At 46.9% G+C, this 17,756-nt stretch overlaps 1 protein-coding gene across 9 annotated transcripts in view; it reads right to left on the bottom strand.

Moving 5' to 3' along the window:
* Positions 1 to 17,756, bottom strand: part of ADD1 (adducin 1) — a 92,912-nt gene that overhangs the window by 5,677 nt on the left and 69,479 nt on the right. For 5 of the 9 annotated variants that reach the window (XM_010384383.2, XM_010384389.2, XM_010384387.2 and 2 more), the window contains exons 11-14: positions 16,163 to 16,264; positions 15,406 to 15,495; positions 14,579 to 14,671; positions 9,025 to 9,181 (exon numbers count right to left, since the gene is read on the bottom strand). In XM_010384383.2, the coding sequence (XP_010382685.1) occupies positions 9,025 to 9,181; positions 14,579 to 14,671; positions 15,406 to 15,495; positions 16,163 to 16,264 (442 nt within the window). The remainder of the gene's footprint in view (positions 1 to 9,024; positions 9,182 to 14,578; positions 14,672 to 15,405; positions 15,496 to 16,162; positions 16,265 to 17,756) is intronic. The other 4 variants (XM_010384390.2, XM_010384386.2, XM_010384388.2 and 1 more) reach the window with 1 other exon arrangement.

Here is a 17,756-nt window from a genome sequence, read left to right as displayed (position 1 = left end):
TGCCAGCACCAAGGTTGCCTAGAGCCCAGTGAACAAGAGAGCTGGCAGCAGGGAGCTCGGAGGAAAAGCAGCTGATCCCCACGAGCCCTCAAGGAAGAGGCATTGGAGACCTGCTTCTCTCATTAGTTCTCAACATTTTCTTTTCAAAGCCTGACATCTGAAACCACCTGCTCCATGAGGGTCTGAAACTTGAGCCGCTTATTTTTACTCATTGTAAGACTGCCCCATCTTTGACCGCCTTTGTCAGTGAGCTACCAAGAGAAGTGCAGGCTGCACCCACCACTCCTGACGGGACCTGGGCACATGCCAGGGCAGTCAGCATGTTCACCCTCAGGCCTGTGACCACACCTGCACAGGAGACCCTCAAGGTTTATGGAGAAAGAGAATTTCTGTCAGAAACCCCAAACCCTACAAACAAGCACCGCAAGGACATTCAGAGCATCCCACTGCACAGAGGCCGGGGCTGACTGCTGTGATCAAAGACTCAGTGAGGAAGGCAATGCGCTTTTGTCCAAATCAGGGCTCAGCCATGCACAACCTCGTTCTTGGGAGCCACCCTGTCTGAGTCCCCTATTCCTCTGCTCTAACTGGGGAAAAATGACGGATCTCGCAGGGTTACTTTGGGAATGAGATGCGATGTACGCACGACAGCACTGGGCACGTGCCCAGCACGATGGCTCAGCAACAATGAGTGTTAAGAATCAAACCAAGTAAAGGAGGTCTCTCCCCAGTGACGCTTCAACAGACAGAAATACCGTGTTCGTAAAAGAGACAAACGTCGGGGTAACTGTCAACATGGCCAAAGGAACAGCTCCAGTCTGCAGCTCCCAGCGAGATCAACCCAGAAGGTGGGTGATTTCTGCACTTCCAACTGAGGTACCTGGCTCATCTCACTGGGACTAGTTAGACCATGGGTGCAGCCCACAGACGGCGAGCCGAAGCAGGGTAGGGTGTTGCTTACCCGGGAAGTGCAAGGAGTCAGGGAACTCCCTCCTGTAGCCAAGGGAAGCCTTGAGGGACTGTGCCTTGAGAAATGGTGCATTCCGGCTCAGATACTATGCTTTTCCCACGGTCTTCACAATCCAGAGACCAGGAAATTCCCTTGGCTGCCTACACCACCAGGGCCCTGGGTTTCAAGCACAAAACTGGTCACCCATTTGGGCAGATGCTGAGCTAGCTGCAGGAGTTCTTTTTTAATACCCCAGTGGCGCCTGGAATGCCAGCAAGACAGAACCCTTCACTCCCCTGGAAAGGGGGCTGAAGTCAGGGAGCCAAGTAGTCTTGCACAGCAGATCCCACCCCCATGGAGCCCAGCAAGCTAAGATCCACTGGCTTGAAATTCTTGCTGCCAGCACAGCAGTCTGAAGTCCACTTGGGATGCTGGAGCTTGGTAGGCGGAGAGGCGTCCACCATTACTGAGGCTTGAGTAGGCCATTTTCCCCTCACAGTGTAAACAAAGCTGCCAGGAAATCTGAACTGGGCAGAGCCCACTGCAGCTTCTCAAAGCCACTATAGCCAGACTGCCTCTCTAGAGGCAGGGCATCTCCTCTCTGGGCAGGGCATCTCTGAAAGAAAGGCAGCAGCAGCAGTCACGGACTTATAGATAAAACTCCCATCTCCCTGGGACAGAGCACCTGGGGGAAGGGGCAGCTGTGGACACAGCTTCAGCAGAGTTAAGTTACTGCCTGCTGGCTCTGAAGAGAACAGCGGATCTCCCAGCACAGTGCTCAAGCTCTGCTAAGGGACAGACACTGCCTCCTCAAGAGACACCTCCTAGCAGGGGTCGACAGACAACACCTCATACAGGAGAGCTCCGGCTGGCATCTGGCGGTGCCCCTCTGGGACGAAGCTTCCAGAAGAAGGGACAGGCAGCAATCTTTGCTGTTCTGCAGCCTCTGCTGGTGATACCCAGGCAAACAGGGTCTGGAGTGCACCTCCAGCAAACTCCAGCAGACCTGCAGGAGAAGGGGCTGACAGAAGGAAAACTAACAGAAAGGAATAGCATCAACATCAACAAAAAGGACGTTCGCACGAAAACGCCATCTGAAGGCCACCAACATCAAAGACCAAACATGGATAAATCCACGAAGATGAGGAAAAACCAGCGCAAAAAGGCTGAAAATTTCAAAACCCAGAACGCCTCTTCTCCTCCAAAGGATCACAACTCCTCGCCAGCAAGGGAACAAAACTGGATGGAGAATGAGTTTGATGAATTGACGGAAGTAGGCTTCAGAAGGTGGGTTATAACAAACTCCTCTGAGCTAAAGGAGCATGTTCTAACCCAATGCAAGGATGCTAAGAACCTTGAAATAAGGTTAGAGGAATTGCTAAGTAGAATAACACTTTAGAGAAGAACATAAATGACCTGATGGAGCTGAAAAACACAGCACGAGAACTTCATGAAGCATACACAAGTAACAATAGCCGAATAAATCAAGCAGAAGAAAGGATATCAGAGATTGAAGATCAACTTAATGAAATAAAGTATAAAGACAAGATTAAAGAATAAAGAATGAAAAGGAATGAACAAAGCCTCCAAGAAATATAGGACTATGTGAAAAGATCAAAGCTACGTTTGATTGGGGTGCCTGAAAATGACAGGCAGAATGGAACCAAGCTGGAAAACACTCTTCAGGATATCATCCAGGAGAAATTCCCCAACCTAGCAAGACAGGCCAACATTCAAATTCAGGAAACAGGGAGACTACCACAAAGATACTCCTCGAGAAGAGCAACCCCAAGACACATAATCATCAGATTCACCCAAGGTTGAAATGAAGGAAAAAATTTTAAGGGCAGTCAGAGAGAAAGGTCAGGTTACCCACAAAGGGAAGCCCATCAGACTAACAGCAGATCTCTCTGCAGAAACCCTACAAGCCAGAAGACAGTAGGGGCCAATATTCAACATTTTTAAAAGAATTTTCAACCCAGAATCTGATATCCAGCCAAACTAAGCTTCATAAGTGAAGGAGAAATAAAATCCTTTACAGACAAACAAATGCTGAGAGATTTTGTCACCATCAGGCCTGCCTTACAAGAGCTCCTGAAGCAAGCACTAAATATGGAAAGCAAAAACCAGTTCCACCCACCGTAAAAGTATACCAAATTGTAAAGACCATCAACACTATGAAGAAACTGCATCAACTAATGGGCAAAATAACCAGCTAGCATCATAATGACAGGACCAAATTCACACATAACAATATTAACCTGAATATGTGAATGGGCTAAATGCCCGAATTAAAAGACACAGACTGGCAAATTGGATAAAGGGTCAAGACCCATCAGTGTGCTATATTCAAGAGACCCGTCTCACATGTGAAGACACACATAGGCTCAAAATAAAGGGATAGAAGAATATTTACCAAGCAAAAGGAAAGCAAAAAAAAAAAAAAAAAAAGCAAAAAAAGCAGGAGTTGCAATTCTAGTCTCTAACAAAACAGACTTTAAGCCAACAAAAATTTAAGAAGACAAAGAAGGGCATTACCTAATGGTAAAGGGATCAATGTAACAAGAAGAGCTAACTATCCTAAATATACATGCAACCAATACAGGAGCACCCAGATTCATAAAGCAAGTTCTTAGAGACCTACAAAGAGACTCAGACTCCCACACAATAATAATGGGAAATTTTAACACCCCACTGTCAATATTAGATCGACAAGACAGAAAATTAACAAGGATATTCAGGACTTGAACTCAGCTCTGGACCAAGCAGACCTAATAGACATCTACAGAACTCTCCACCCCAAATCAACAGAATATACATTATTCTCAGCACCACATTGCACTTATTCTAAAATTGACCACATAATTGGAAGTAAAACACTCCTCAGCAAATGTAAAAGAACAGAAATTATAACAAACTGTCTCTCAGACCACAGACCAATCAAATTAGAACTCAGGATTAAGACACTCACTCAAAACTGCATAACTACATGGAAACTGAACAGCCTGCTCCTGAATGACTACTGGGTAAATAACAAAATTTAGGCAGAAATAAATAAGTTATTTGAAAACAATGAGAAAAAAGACACAGCGTACCAGAATCTCTGGGACACAGCTAAAGCAGTGTTCAGAGGAAAATTTATAGCACTAAATGCCCACAGGAGAAAGCAGGAAAGATCTAAAATCGACACCCTAACATCATAATTAAAAGAACTAGAGAAGAAAGAGCAAACAAATTCAAAAGCTAGCAGAAGATAAGAAATGACTAAGATCAGAGCAGAACCGAAGGAGAGAGACACAAAAAAAGCCTTCAAAAAATCAGTGAATCGGCCGGGCGCGGTGGCTCAAGCCTGTAATCCCAGCACTTTGGGAGGCCGAGACGGGCGGATCACGAGGTCGGGAGATCGAGACCATCCCGGCTAACAACACCGTGAAACCCCGTCTCTACTAAAAAATACAAAAAAACTAGGCGGGCGAGGTGGCGGGCGCCTGTAGTCCCAGCTACTCCGGAGGCTGAGGCAGGAGAATGGCTTAAACCCGGGAGGCGGAGCTTGCAGTGAGCTGAGATCTGGCCACTGCACTCCAGCCTGGGCGACAGAGCAAGACTCTGTCTCAAAAAAAAAAAAAAAAAAAAAAAAAAAATCAGTGAATCCAGGAGCTGGTTTTTTGAAAAGATTGATAATTAGCCAGACTAATAAAGAAGAAAAGAGAGAAGAATCAAATAGACACAATAAAGAGAAGAATCAAATAGACACAAAAAATGATAAAGGGGAGATCACCACTGATCCCACAGAAATACAAACCACCATCAGAGAATACTATAAACACCTCTACACAAATAAACTAGAAAATCTAGAAGAAATGGATAAATTCCTGGATACATATACCCTCCCAAGACTGAACCAGGAGGAAGTCAAATCCCTGAATAGACCAGTAACGAGCTCTGAAATTGAGGTAGTAATAAATAGCCTACCAACCAAAAAAAGCCCAGGACCAGAAAGATTAACAGCCAAATTCTACCAGAGGTACAAAAAGGAGCTGGTAGGTACCATTCCTTCTGAAACTATTCCAGACAATAGAAAAAGAGGGACTCCTCCCTAACTCGTTTTATGAGGCCAGCATCATCCTTATACCAAAACCTGGCAGAGACACAACAGAAAAAGAAAATTTCAGGCCAATATCCCTGATGAACATCAATGCGAAAATCCTCAATAAAATACTGGCAAACCGAATCCAGCAGCACATCAAAAAGCTTATCCACCACAATCAAGTTGGCTTCATCCCTGGGATGCAAGGCTGGTTCAATATACACAATCAGCCAGGTGCAGTGGCTCACGCCTGTAATCCCAGCACTTTGGGAGGCCGAGGCAGGTGGATCATGAGGTCAGGAGATCGAGACCATCCTGGCAAACACAGTGAAACCCTGTCTCTAATAAAAATACAAAAATTAGCCGGGTGTGGTGGCATGCGTCTGTAGTCTCAAGTACTCAGGAGGCTGAGGCTTGAATCCAGGAGGCAGAGGCTGCAGTGAGCCAAGATTGCACCACTGCACTCCAGCTTGGGTAACAGAGGGAGACTCTGTCTCAGAAAAAAAAAAAAAAAAAAAAAATCAACAAATAACAAAAAAACCATATGCAAATCAATAAACATAATCCATCGTATACACAGAACTAACGACAAAAACCACATGATTATCTCAATAGATGCAGAAAAGGGCTTCAATAAAATTCAACATCCCCTCATGCTAAAAACTCTCAATAAACTAGGTATTAAGAGCTATTTATGACAAACCCACAGCCAATATCGTACTGAATGGGCAAAGGCTGGAAGCATTCCCTTTAAAAACTGGCACAGGACACGGATGCCCTCTCTCACCACTCCTATTCAACACAGTATTAGAAGTTCTGGCCAGGACAATCAGGCAAGAGAAAGAAATAAAGCGTATTCAAATAGGAAAACAGGAAGTCAAATTGTCTCTGTTTGCAGATGACATGATTGTATATTTAGAAAACCCTATCATCTCAGCCCAAAATCTCCTTAAGCTGATAAGCAACTTCAGCAAAGTCTCAGGATACAAAATCAATGTGCAAAAATCACAAGCATTCCTATACACCAATAATTGACAAAGAGCCAAATCATGAGTGAACTCCCATTCACAATTGCTACAAAGAGAATAAAATACCTGGGACTACAACTTACAAGGGATGTGAAGGGCCTCTTCAAGGAGAACTACAAACCACTGCTCAAGGAAATAAGAGAGCACACAAACAAAAAGAAAAACATTCCATGTTCATGGATACAAAGAATCAATATTGTGAAAATGGCCATACTGCCCAAAGTAATTCATAGATTCAATGCTATGCCCATCCAGCTACCACTGACTTTCTTCACAGAATTAGAAAAAACTACTTTAAATTTCATATGGAACTAAAAAAGCATGTATGGCCAAGACAATGCTAAGCAAAAAGAACAAAGCTGTAGGCATCACACTACTTGACTTAAAACTATACTACAAGGCTACAGTAACCAAAACAGCATGGTACTGGTACCAAAACAGCTATATAGACCAATAGAACAGAACAGAGGCCTCAGAAATAATGTCACACCTCTACAACCATCTGATCTTTGACAAATTGGACAAAAACAAGCAATGGGAAAAGGATTCCCTATTAAACAAATGGTGTTAAGAAAACTGGCTAGCCATATGCAGAAAAGTGAAACTGGACACCTTCCTTACATCTTATACAAAAATTAACTCAAGATGGGTTAAACATAAGACCTAAAACCATAAAAACCCTAGAAGAAAACCTAGGCAATACGATTCAGGACACAGGCATGGGCAAAGACTTCATGACTAAAACACCAAAAGCAATGGCAACAAAAGCCAAAATTGACAAATGGGATCTAATTAAACTAAAGAGCTTCTGCACACCAGAAGAAACTATCATCAGAGTGAAAAGGGAACCTACAGAATGGGAGAAAATTTTTGCAATCTATCCATCTGACAAAGGGCTGATAACCAGGATCTACAAGGAACTTAAACAAATTTACAAGAAAAAAAACAACCCCATCAAAAAGCGGATGAAGGATATAAACAGACGCCTCTCAAAAGAAGACATTTATGTGGCCAACAAACATAGGAATAAAAGCTCATCATCACTGGTCATTAGAGAAATGCAAATCAAAACCACAATGAGATACCATCTCACACCAGTTACAATGGCGATCATTAAAAAGTCAGGAAACAACAGAAGCTGGAGAGGATGTGGAGAAACAGGAACGCTTTTACACTGTTGGTGGGAGTGTAAATTAGTTCAACCATTGTGGAAGACAGCGTGGTGATTCCTCAAGGATCTAGAACCAGAAATATCATTTGACCCAGCAATCCCGTTATTGGGTATATACCCAAAGGATTATAAACATTCTACTATAAAGACATACGCACACATATGTGTACTGCACCACTATACACAATACCAAAGACTTGGAACCAACCCAAATGCCCATCAGTGATAGACTGGATAAAGAAAATGTGGCACATACACACCAAGGAATACTATGCAGTCATAAGAAAGGATGAGTTCATGTCCTTTGCAGGGACATGGATGAAGCTAGAAACCATCATTCTTAGCAAACACAGGAACAGAAAACCAAACACCACATGTTCTCACTTAAAAGTGGGAGTTGAACAATGAGAACACATGGACACAGGAAAGGGAACATCACACACCAGGGCCTGTCAGGGGTGTGGTGCTAGGGGAAGGATAGCATTAGGAGAAATACCAAATGTAGATGATGGGTTGATGGGTGCAGCAAACCACCATGGCACGTGTATACCTATGTAACAAACCTGCACGTTCTGTATATGTATCCCAAAACTTAAAATATAATTAATTTTAAAAAAGAGAAAGACAAATGTCTCTTTAAAAAGATATTCAGGGCTGGGCACGGTGGCTCATGCCTATAATCCCAGCACTTTGGGAGGCCGAGGCAGGTGGATCACAAGTTTAAGATATTGAGACCATCCTGGCCAACATGGTGAAACCCCATCTCTACTAAAAATACAAAAATGAGCCGGGCGTGGTGGCGGGCACCTGTAGTCTGAGCTACTCAGAAGGTTGAGGCAGGAGAATTGCTTGAACCCGGGAGGCAGAGGTTGCAGTGAGCTGAGATCATGCCACTGCACTCCAGCCTGGTGACAGAGTGAGACTTCATCTCAAAAAGAATAATAATCATATGCATGCTGGCTTTCCCACTAACTGATACAAATGAACGAATTCTTTTGTCAGTGTTCTGGTCACTCCATATGGACAGAAACCCCCTGGGAGAAGGACCAATGCCTTCCAGCCTGGAGCTCTGTGGGCTGCCCCTCACTCCTGCTGTCTCCTCTCACCCCCACCTTCATCACAGCTGTTGGATGGAGCCACAGCAGGACATCTTCAGGGTCAGCCTTGTTTTGGCAGAGGGACCCTGGCGTACCTTAGTACGGCACGCAGACACTTGTGAGTGGCCACCACTAGTCCTCCACGTTGTCATTTACACACGTCTCTCTCCTAGCCAGGGCCACTCACAAGTGCGCCTAACTTGGCAATTTTTTTTTTTTTTTAATTGAGATGGGAGTTTCTCTCTTGTTGCCCAGGCTGGAGTGCAATGGCGTGATCTCAGCTCACCGCAACCTCCGCCTCCCGGGTTCATGCGATTCTCCTGACTCAGCCTCCCGAGTAGCAGCTGGGATTACAGGCATGCACCACCACACCCGGCTAATTTTGTCTTTTTAGTAGAGATGGGGTTTCTCCATGTTTGTCAGGCTGGTCTCGAACTCCTGACCTCAGGTGATCCACCTGCCTCGGCCTCCCAAAGTGCTGGGATTAAAGGCGTGAGCCACCACGCCCGGCCTGCAATTTCTTCCATTCTGGCCTGAGTGACTAGGTTGGAAATGAGTACTGGATAAAGTTCTGGTTTGACTTTGATGCATGTGACTATTCTTATCACCACCCACAGCCAGCACCTGGACCACAGAGAAGCTCCCAGGGCACACCTTCTGGAGTGGCAGTGCCCAGGACCACAAGCACTCACCTTCAGAGCCCTTCTGCTTCCGCTCCACCTCCCTGCGGTACTCCTCCAGCTCGCGGTCTGTGAGCGTGGTGAAGGGGTTGGGGCCCGTGGTGCTCACAATGACGTGGGGCTGGTACTCCTTCTCAATGATTGCCTTGGAGGCCGTCACCAGCTCTCCCTGTGGATGAAAGGCATGTCTGGTCTGCAAGAGCCCAGTCCAGCGGGGACTCTCCCTCCTCCCAGGCAGGCTACAGGCAGGGCGGGGACAGGAGGCTTTCCAGGAGCAGACACCCCTGAGACTGCACTGCCATGGGCCCGAGGCCTAAGCTGAGCTGCAGCCTTCAGTGGTAGATAATGGAAACACAGGTCAGTGCCACGATGAACAGACATTAACCGCAGAAGAAATCTTACAGAGCCTTCCAGGTTTCAGAAGCAAAAAGCCCAATGCAGACCCAAGAGCACAGAGCACCTCAGGGAGGGTGCCCGCTACTCCTCTCTGTCGAACAGAAGGGGAAGAGGCCCTTTCCCGTTACTGTTTAAAAGTCAGTAACTTTTCCTCATGACATCAGAAATTGTCACAAGCTACAAGACTCAGCATAAGGCATGCTCAGAGCTTTGCTTATATTCTAAGAGCACAGGTAAGTTCTGTTCTTTTGACTATGGTTAGTTTATAACTAGTTCCTGGAATTTATCCCAAAACATTCAGAGATAACAAAATGTCCCAAGACACCAGTGTTTAGCTGAGGAATTTGGAACACTGAACATTTGTACCAAAGAAAAAAAGAAGAAAGCAAAGCAAAGGACAAAGGCGGCTCACAGATCACACCAATCTTAAAGCAGGAGGGAGCCTGAGGCCAACACAGTGGGCCGGGTGGGTGTCAGGGGGTGAGGTCCACTCACAGCCACCTGCCCCAGCACAGTGCTGTGGCCACAGTGCAGCCTGATTGGGCCAGGGGCAGGAAAATGTCCCCCAATTCCCTGGAGCTCTTTTCTTTTCTTTTTTTTTTTTGAGACAGAGTCTCGCACTGTCGCCCAGGCTGGAGTGCAGTGGCGCAATCTCAGCTCATGGCAAGCTCCACCTCCCGGGTTCACGCCATTCTCCTGCTTCAGCCTCCCGAGTAGCTGGGACTACAGGTGCCCGCCACCACGCCCGGCTACCCTGGAGCTCACTTCTAAGACAGTTACCCAGCACTTACACACGTGCACATGACTGAATGACAGCTTCCAAAACCAAATAAAAACAGGAGAATCCACAATTCTTTGGATGCCAGGCCTGGTCCTTTAGTGTTCCTCTCAGTGAGGGGTGAACACCAGAGATAGTGAGTGTCCTAGCAGGGCTGACTTTGGAAATTCAACTCACCCGGGCCGACTGCTCCTCAAGCAGAGACGGGGGAGCCTGGACTGACTGGGATGGGCTGAGAGGTTACCAACTAGCATGCTGCGTACCCGGTGCTGACTAGTGACACAGAGCCCAGAGCCCAGAACCCCAGGAGGGACAGATGGACTGCTGGAATAGGCAACTTTTGCCCGGGAGCCTGGAGACTCTCGACAGTCAACAGGTCAAGGGGAACCCTCTTCTGAACCAGGTCTGACTCAAGGCCCATTGACTTTTCGTTAAGAAGCTGCCCTACCTCACCAAGACAGGAAACTGAGTCCTGTCTGCCATGTGTTAGCTCTGTGGCCTGAGCCAAGTCTTTCCCTGACCAGAGGCCTGCCTCACTATCTGAAGGAGGACCGGCTGGGCTGTCCACTGCTAAGAGCCCTCACACGATGGCACCCTAGAGACGGTATCCCAGCAAAGGCAGTTTGGCTGGCTGCACCTGCATCCTGATATCACTGCCAGTGAAATGAGAAGGTGACACAAGAGAAATGCTTAAGTTTATTTCAATCAAATGGTTAAAATCAGTAAAGGAATCAAATATCAAGAATCAACTATCAGGCCAGGCACTGTGGCTCACACCTATAATCCCAGCACTTTGGGAACCTGAGGCGGGTAGATCACCTGAGGTCAGGAGTTCAAGACCACCCTGGCCAACACAGCGAAAATCCGTCTCTACTAAAAATACAAAAAAATTAACCAGGCGTGGTGGTGCGCACCTGTAATCCCAGTTACTCGGGAGGCTGAGGCAAAAGTATCACTTGAACGCAGGAGGCAGAGGTTGAGGTGAGCCAAGATTGCGCCACTGCACTGCAACCTGGGCGAGAGAGCAAGGCTCCGTCTCAAACAAACAAACAAAAAGAATCGACTATCAGCCAGGCACCAGAGCTCATGCCTATAATCCCAGCAGTTTGGGAGGCCAAGACAGAAGAATTGCTTGAGCCCAGGAGTTCAAGAGCAGCCTGGGTAACATAGTGAGACCTCGTCTCTACAAAAAATTTAAAAATTAGCCACGTGTGGTAGCATGCACCTGTAGTCCAGCTACTGAGGAGGCTGAGGTGGGAGGATTCCTTTGGCCTGAGAGGTAGAGGCTGCAGTGAGCCATGATTGCACCACTGCACTCCAGGCTGGGCCACAGAGTAAGATGCTGTCTCAAAATAAAAATAAAATCCATTGGCACAGAGACACCAAAGCCCTTGTTCCCAATTTTGATGCCCCAAAGGACAAGCGGGGCTCTCTCATACTGAGACAGCTGAAGCCCGAGGCACAGTGCAGCAGGTCCCTGCCTCCAGTGGTGGAGAGCGCCCTCCTCCAAAGACCACAGCTAAGGGCCAAGCTGCTGTCAAGACCAGTTACGGGAACAGAGAATCACATTCCTCTGCAAGAAAGGACACAGAGCAATGACTGAGATGCAGAGAAACATACGCCACTCGTGGACAACCCAGGCAGGAAACCAGGATGTACCTAGCTTCCCTTCCTGCCACTCCCCTCACCTCCCTGTCACCTGACAAGGCTCTAAGGCAAAACACAGGCCCAGTAACACTTTCTGTACTTGACTGAGGCAGCCTGGGTGGAACAACAGCTCCGCCTGAGGTTGTGCAAACTGTGCTAGCGGCTGACCTCTCTGAGCATCAGGTTTTCATCTACAAGCAAGGCCGACTTGGATCTGGACTGGCATTCCCAGTGCTGGACCATGCACAGGTTAGGTGCTCAACACAGGTCAGTGAGAGAACCGAGGGCTGAGCTTACTGCCCCTCTGCATTTCTACCACACAGCATGAAGGGTGGCAGGGAACAGCCCCCGGTGAGGTGCACATGGGAACACAGAGTCCTTCCCTGGGCTGAACAGCTTGCAGTGTAGACACACATCTTCATCTCTAATCCTTCATTTCACTTAAAATTGAATCCAGAAGGCAGCCAAAATTATTTCAGGTTATGCCGGATGAGGTGGCTCACACCCTAAAATCCCAGCATTTTAGGTGGACTGCTTGAGCTCAGGAGTTTGAGACCAGCCTGGGCAACATGGCCAAACCCAGTCTCTACAAAAAAATACAAAAATTAGCCAGGTGTGGTGATGTGCACCTGTAGTCTCAGCTACTCAGGAGGCTGAGGTGGGAGGAGGGAGGATTGCTTGAGCCTGCGAAGCAGAGGCTGCAGTGAGCCAAGATAGCCCAACCACACTCCAGCCTGGAAAACAGAGTGAGACCCTGTCTCAAAAAATACATATATATGTATATGTATTTCAGGCTACATGTTATGACACCCAAAGGAAAGTCAACACAGCCTTCGGCTGGGCTTAGAACTCCTGTTTGAACTCTGACTCACTGTCCCTTCTTCTGTCAGAAGGCAACACTTGCACTGTGGGAATGGCCATCGCCAGTGAGGTAGAAATGGAAGGCAAAGGAAAGTCCTTTCCAGAAAATCCCCAGCTCCCTAAGTCCCAAATACCCATTCCTCAGGTTCTCAGACGGGAAGCAGGCTTCTACGTGCTCGCCGCACTAGGGAGGGGAGTGTGTAGGACACAGTCCTCCTTGCTTGGTCAAGGAGAAATTCAACTTCTTAACATGCAGCGCCATGTTCCAAAAGGAGCAAGACTGTCTGTGCTTTGAGGTTCACGTGAAAGGAAGTAGAACAATCGCCCAGTAAAGGAGTCCCATGGAGCCAAAGCACATTCTCACCAAAAAGAGGGTATTTTAGCCAGTGTGGGATAAAGATCAAGGGTGCAAAAGTGAACTTCAGATACAAGGAGGCAGAGAAAACACAAAGCTGGAACAAGGAATTCTGTCCAGGGGGTCAACCTCTCTTCCTGTGGGGTCAGTGTACAGTGGTATTCTCTGCTAATTACACCTGGATGCAGCACTTGCAGCGAGCATGGTGTTCAGAAGGTAGAGACCCTACCTCTGTCGTTCAGGAAACACCTGGGTGACTGTGACACACACCCACATCTGAATACCACTGGGACAGAGCACACAAAGCTGTAACTGGTGGCTGAACACGGCGACCCAGGCTGCTTTCTGGAGAGCCCTAACAAGGTCCTCAGTGCTGCCCTCATGTGGGCTCTACACAGGAGGCCAGCTGGGCTCATGGCCTGCACAGCCCTCACACACCTGAGAGAAAGAATAACTGACAAGACCGCAACAAAGTGTCAAAAGATGAAAAACAAGCAACAGGCAGAGTCATCTTTCTCCCCTGCTCTGAGAAGTTCTTCCAAGAATGGCAGCCGGAAGTACGCTCTAAGCACAGGGAAAAACAGGACCTGTGGAATTAATAAGTAAATATGCAAAATAATGTTATTAGCAGGGATTACAGACAGGAATACAGAATCTTTGCTACAAACCCGCTTCTATATGGGAACTGGAACACCACTAAAGTGACATGTGCATCTCAATGAAGGTGTGTCAAGTGAAAGAGACGGTTCTGGAAATTTCCTTTGACAAGAATATAACCATGCCTCTCAGCTAAGACTCAACCATGCGGTCAGGCACTTTCTGCCCAAGGCACCAGCTCCTGCACACTAGCAGCCTAATGCTTAGGGAAGGTTTCCTTCTATGTGGGTGGGTTCAGACAGATCTTCCACCTACTGCACACACTAGATACGCATGCACAGAGGGAAATTACGATGTGGGGTTTCAAACTCTCCTAAGTCTTTCTGCTCTGCGGCATTTAAAAATGTTATTTAGGGTTTATTTTTGAAGTAAATAAATACATTTTATCAACAAGGGCTGACAAAGACTGTCTGAATTCCCATTCCTCTGAAATGACATCTTTCAATGATATGACCTCCAGTGGCTACATTCATGACATTTACAGTCAAAGCTGAACCAGCGAGGGTGGAAGGGCCCTCAGGAGTGGCCGCTGCCAACAACAACAGACTGCCCAGAAGAGCCCGTCTGCAGTCAGCATCGTGGAGAAGGCAAAGTCCTATGCGGAACTGCGGAAATGCACCATATCGCTCAGACTGGCCATTTCTCAGCAACAACTTCGAATGCTGGAGATTGTTATCACACCTCATACCAAGTGTTTTAATTAAAGAATCGAGCAGGTAGAACAGAACCTTCTGTACAATCTCATCAACAGTTTAAAGAGCCATTTGAAGCTACTTCGGTAACTAAGACAATGCCTGAAGAGAGGAGACGGGGAGGGGGAGGGGAGGGGAGCAAGGCGCATAGACAGGTAGTGAGGACAGGGCGGTGAGTACCTTTCTAAAAGAGAGAGATTTAGCGGGACTAAAGGTCTGCTCTGTAAGCTCGAGCCCTTCGATAGTTTCCGTACAGTCAGAGAGAGGTGCATCCTGAAACAGTAAACTGAGTCACCAGAGCACACCAGGCCCAGCCTGTGAAGTATCAACTGAGAGCACAGGATGGAGCTGGCTAAGAGCATGCAGCAGGGACAGCTGTCAACAGTAAATGTGGCGGTGATGATGGCGGGACGTGCAGACACTGAACACGAAACCAGGACCACGGCTGGCCAAATCCAACAATCGTCTACCCCTGCAGAGTCAGGTGTTAAAGCATTAGGTGGCATATTAGTTTTCAGAGATAACTACTTACCCAATTATCTTCAATGCCACAAGGTAGAGTCATTTTGTAGAAATGTGTGTGAATGTGCACCACATTTACAGGCACCCAGCCCTCTGCAACCCAAGCAGCACTTTGTTGCAGACAGCAATATGTACCACAACAGGAGTCCCTTAAACCCGCCCTCTCCTAGCTCCTTACACAGAATGCTGCTGAACCCGGGCCAAATCTAAGCCCCAAAGCTGGTGGTGTATGGGCCACCCTCATATATGCATGCATTACAAGGGGCGGGGACCAGACGGGTGGACACAGCCCTCAGCATGCTCGCTCCATCTAGAACTCAAGGAAAACTGCCTGGACTATTTCTCATCATGAAGATTTTAACAAAGATAACTGGTTGCCTAGAATACTTACCTCATAAAGTCACTCTCTCAATTTCAGAATAACTTTGGAGAAGGCGGTCACACAGCCACCACCCACTAATGTCAGAGACACTCTGGACTCTCACCTGGACGAGGCTCCTGTCCATCACTACACCACACAAAACCTGGGACTGAGGGCCAGCCGTCTTAATGTCCTGTAAATTCTGCTCTCGGATCTGAGGATAGGAAGGAGAGGCACATATCAGCGGTCCTGAGCAGCCATGCTGCCTGGGAGCCATGCTGCCGCTGCACTTGGGTCCCAGCCACATGGAAGCTACACTTCAGCTCTCCCCGTGCCCTATGCAGGCAGGATGGCCCCATGTGTTCTGAGTGAGCACCATGCCTGCTTAGTGGGGTGTTGGTCTGCAGGGATGAAGACTATTCCCAGCTCCCCACATCTTTCAGATGCTTGGGCAGGGCACCTATCTCTCACTGTCATTAACTTGGTGTCATTAACACTCTCTGCATGTCCGTTGTCTAGTGATGTGAGCACTGGCAGGGCTCCTGCTCTGATAAACCAAATGCCACTCACAAGTCTTTGAATGAACCCTGAAAATCAGGGACAGGAGTCTGCTCTTGTTAAGAACAGGTTTGCAGCTTCCAGTTCTGACCTGTGAGCAAACATCAGTTCAAATTTCAACAGGGCCCAAAAAAGATGTCTGCTGCTCATACTTCACACTGATGGTAGAACAGCAGCAGTGGGAAGAGATGGCTTCAGTTACAACAGTGGCAATAACGGCAGATGTCCTCTGCTAGAAGCAAGCACACCCCCCCCACCAAAGCAGCTGGCATCCCTTCCAATCCCACACCCAAGCCCCCACTGAGTGCCGACGCAGGACACACCTTGTTCCTCATCTCCTGGACCTCTTTTGGGTTAGTGTTCAATGGAACAAACAGGTTAGGGACAGCAGAGGTGGAAGTTCTATGTCCATCCTCTTTAGTCCACTGTAATATCAAGAACAGTTGAAAAGTCAGAATTATGACAACAATAAGTGACATAGCATCCAATCTATTCAGTTTATCTCACATCTGGTCATGCACTGAACATCACAGAGAGGAATGAACCAATGACCACATCTTCTGGGTCACTCAGCAGAGTCGCCATGGCAGCAGGATGCAGCCACATGAAGATCAGTTAATAGTGGAAGTCAAAGTCATGACTGATGGAAAAGGACCATCTGGAAAGCCCAGCTGAATCTGGGTCACAAAGTAGGCTGACGACAGAGCTGAGCCCCATAACCCTGGGACCAGCAGGGGAGGCCCCTCAGAGACCATTGGTTCACCACTCTGAAAATCATCCAACACCAAAGCCAACTGGAAGCATGAGATGACAGGGTCATGAAAAGCAATGTGATGCTGCTACCCGAGGGTAGGGAGGAGCCTGCACCGTGAGGCAAGAGTGGGCATCACCAAAGTTTTGTGTTAAAATAAATGACAGCATCAGAATGCACTGTCTGCGTAACTATTTCAACCCAAGAAAATTACTGTACGGACACTTACACAGTAGCTACCTGGAAGAAGAGTTTGGTGATGTCGAATATTTTATATAACTTAATATTTTTGAGTGTTACAAAAATATCCCAAACAAACTTGAAGCGCTTCATGAGTCCTTAATATTTAAAGGCTGTTTTAGTATCAGTGCATCTCGTCAGCATGCTCAGCCTTCCACTCATAATTTTTTTTTGGATCTCCAATCAAATTTGAGATTTTTCATCAAATTCTAAGGCATGAGTAGGCACTGAACATTAAAACAAGCCCATCTTCGAGAGCAAATGTTATGCCTTTCAGAATACTTTCGAGAGGCAGTAAGATAGCCATAAACCATACAACTTTAAAAAAAAGCAACAAAACCATCAAATGCTGAGCCACTGCGAGGAGAGTGTGGAATGGGCATGGAGCTGTGGGTACTCACTGATGGTTATCTTCTCAGATAAAAACAACTCCAGCGTTTTATTAAAAATAATTTTTAGTCAAAACATTCAAACAGCAACCTCAGAAACTTGAACACATTTGAAAAAGTAACAACAGTCATTATAAATGAAAAGATACCAACCTGGGAGCACTGCATGGAATCTGTATCCCTCCAGAACAGTAAGAAACAAATTTACATGCGGAGCCAGGCCTCCCCTTGGATGTACACATTGACTAAAAGGCCTAAAGTGACTTAGTTGTTTTGCTAACGGTACATACAGCTAGTGCTGCTGCCTAAACACTTGGGGAAAATTCCTCACGGCAACTCAGCACTGTGCTTCCCATCAGCCACAGAAAGGTGTTTTGGGTTTTTTGTTTTTTTTTTTTTTAATAAGGCCCACTTCCTTGAACAAGTGAAACAACTAAAAAATAAACACATGAAAGAAAAGGGGAAGACAGGAAGGGGGGAAAGGAGACCAGGAGGGAGGAGAGAAGAGGAGAGACGCACTCCCACGCTCGGAGCCCC

The sequence above is a fragment of the Rhinopithecus roxellana genome, chromosome 2, assembly GCF_007565055.1.
Source record: "Rhinopithecus roxellana isolate Shanxi Qingling chromosome 2, ASM756505v1, whole genome shotgun sequence".
Classification (NCBI taxonomy): Eukaryota; Metazoa; Chordata; class Mammalia; order Primates; family Cercopithecidae; genus Rhinopithecus; species Rhinopithecus roxellana.
Note: the sequence above shows the minus strand (reverse complement) of the source record. Positions and strands in the feature narration are given on the sequence as shown.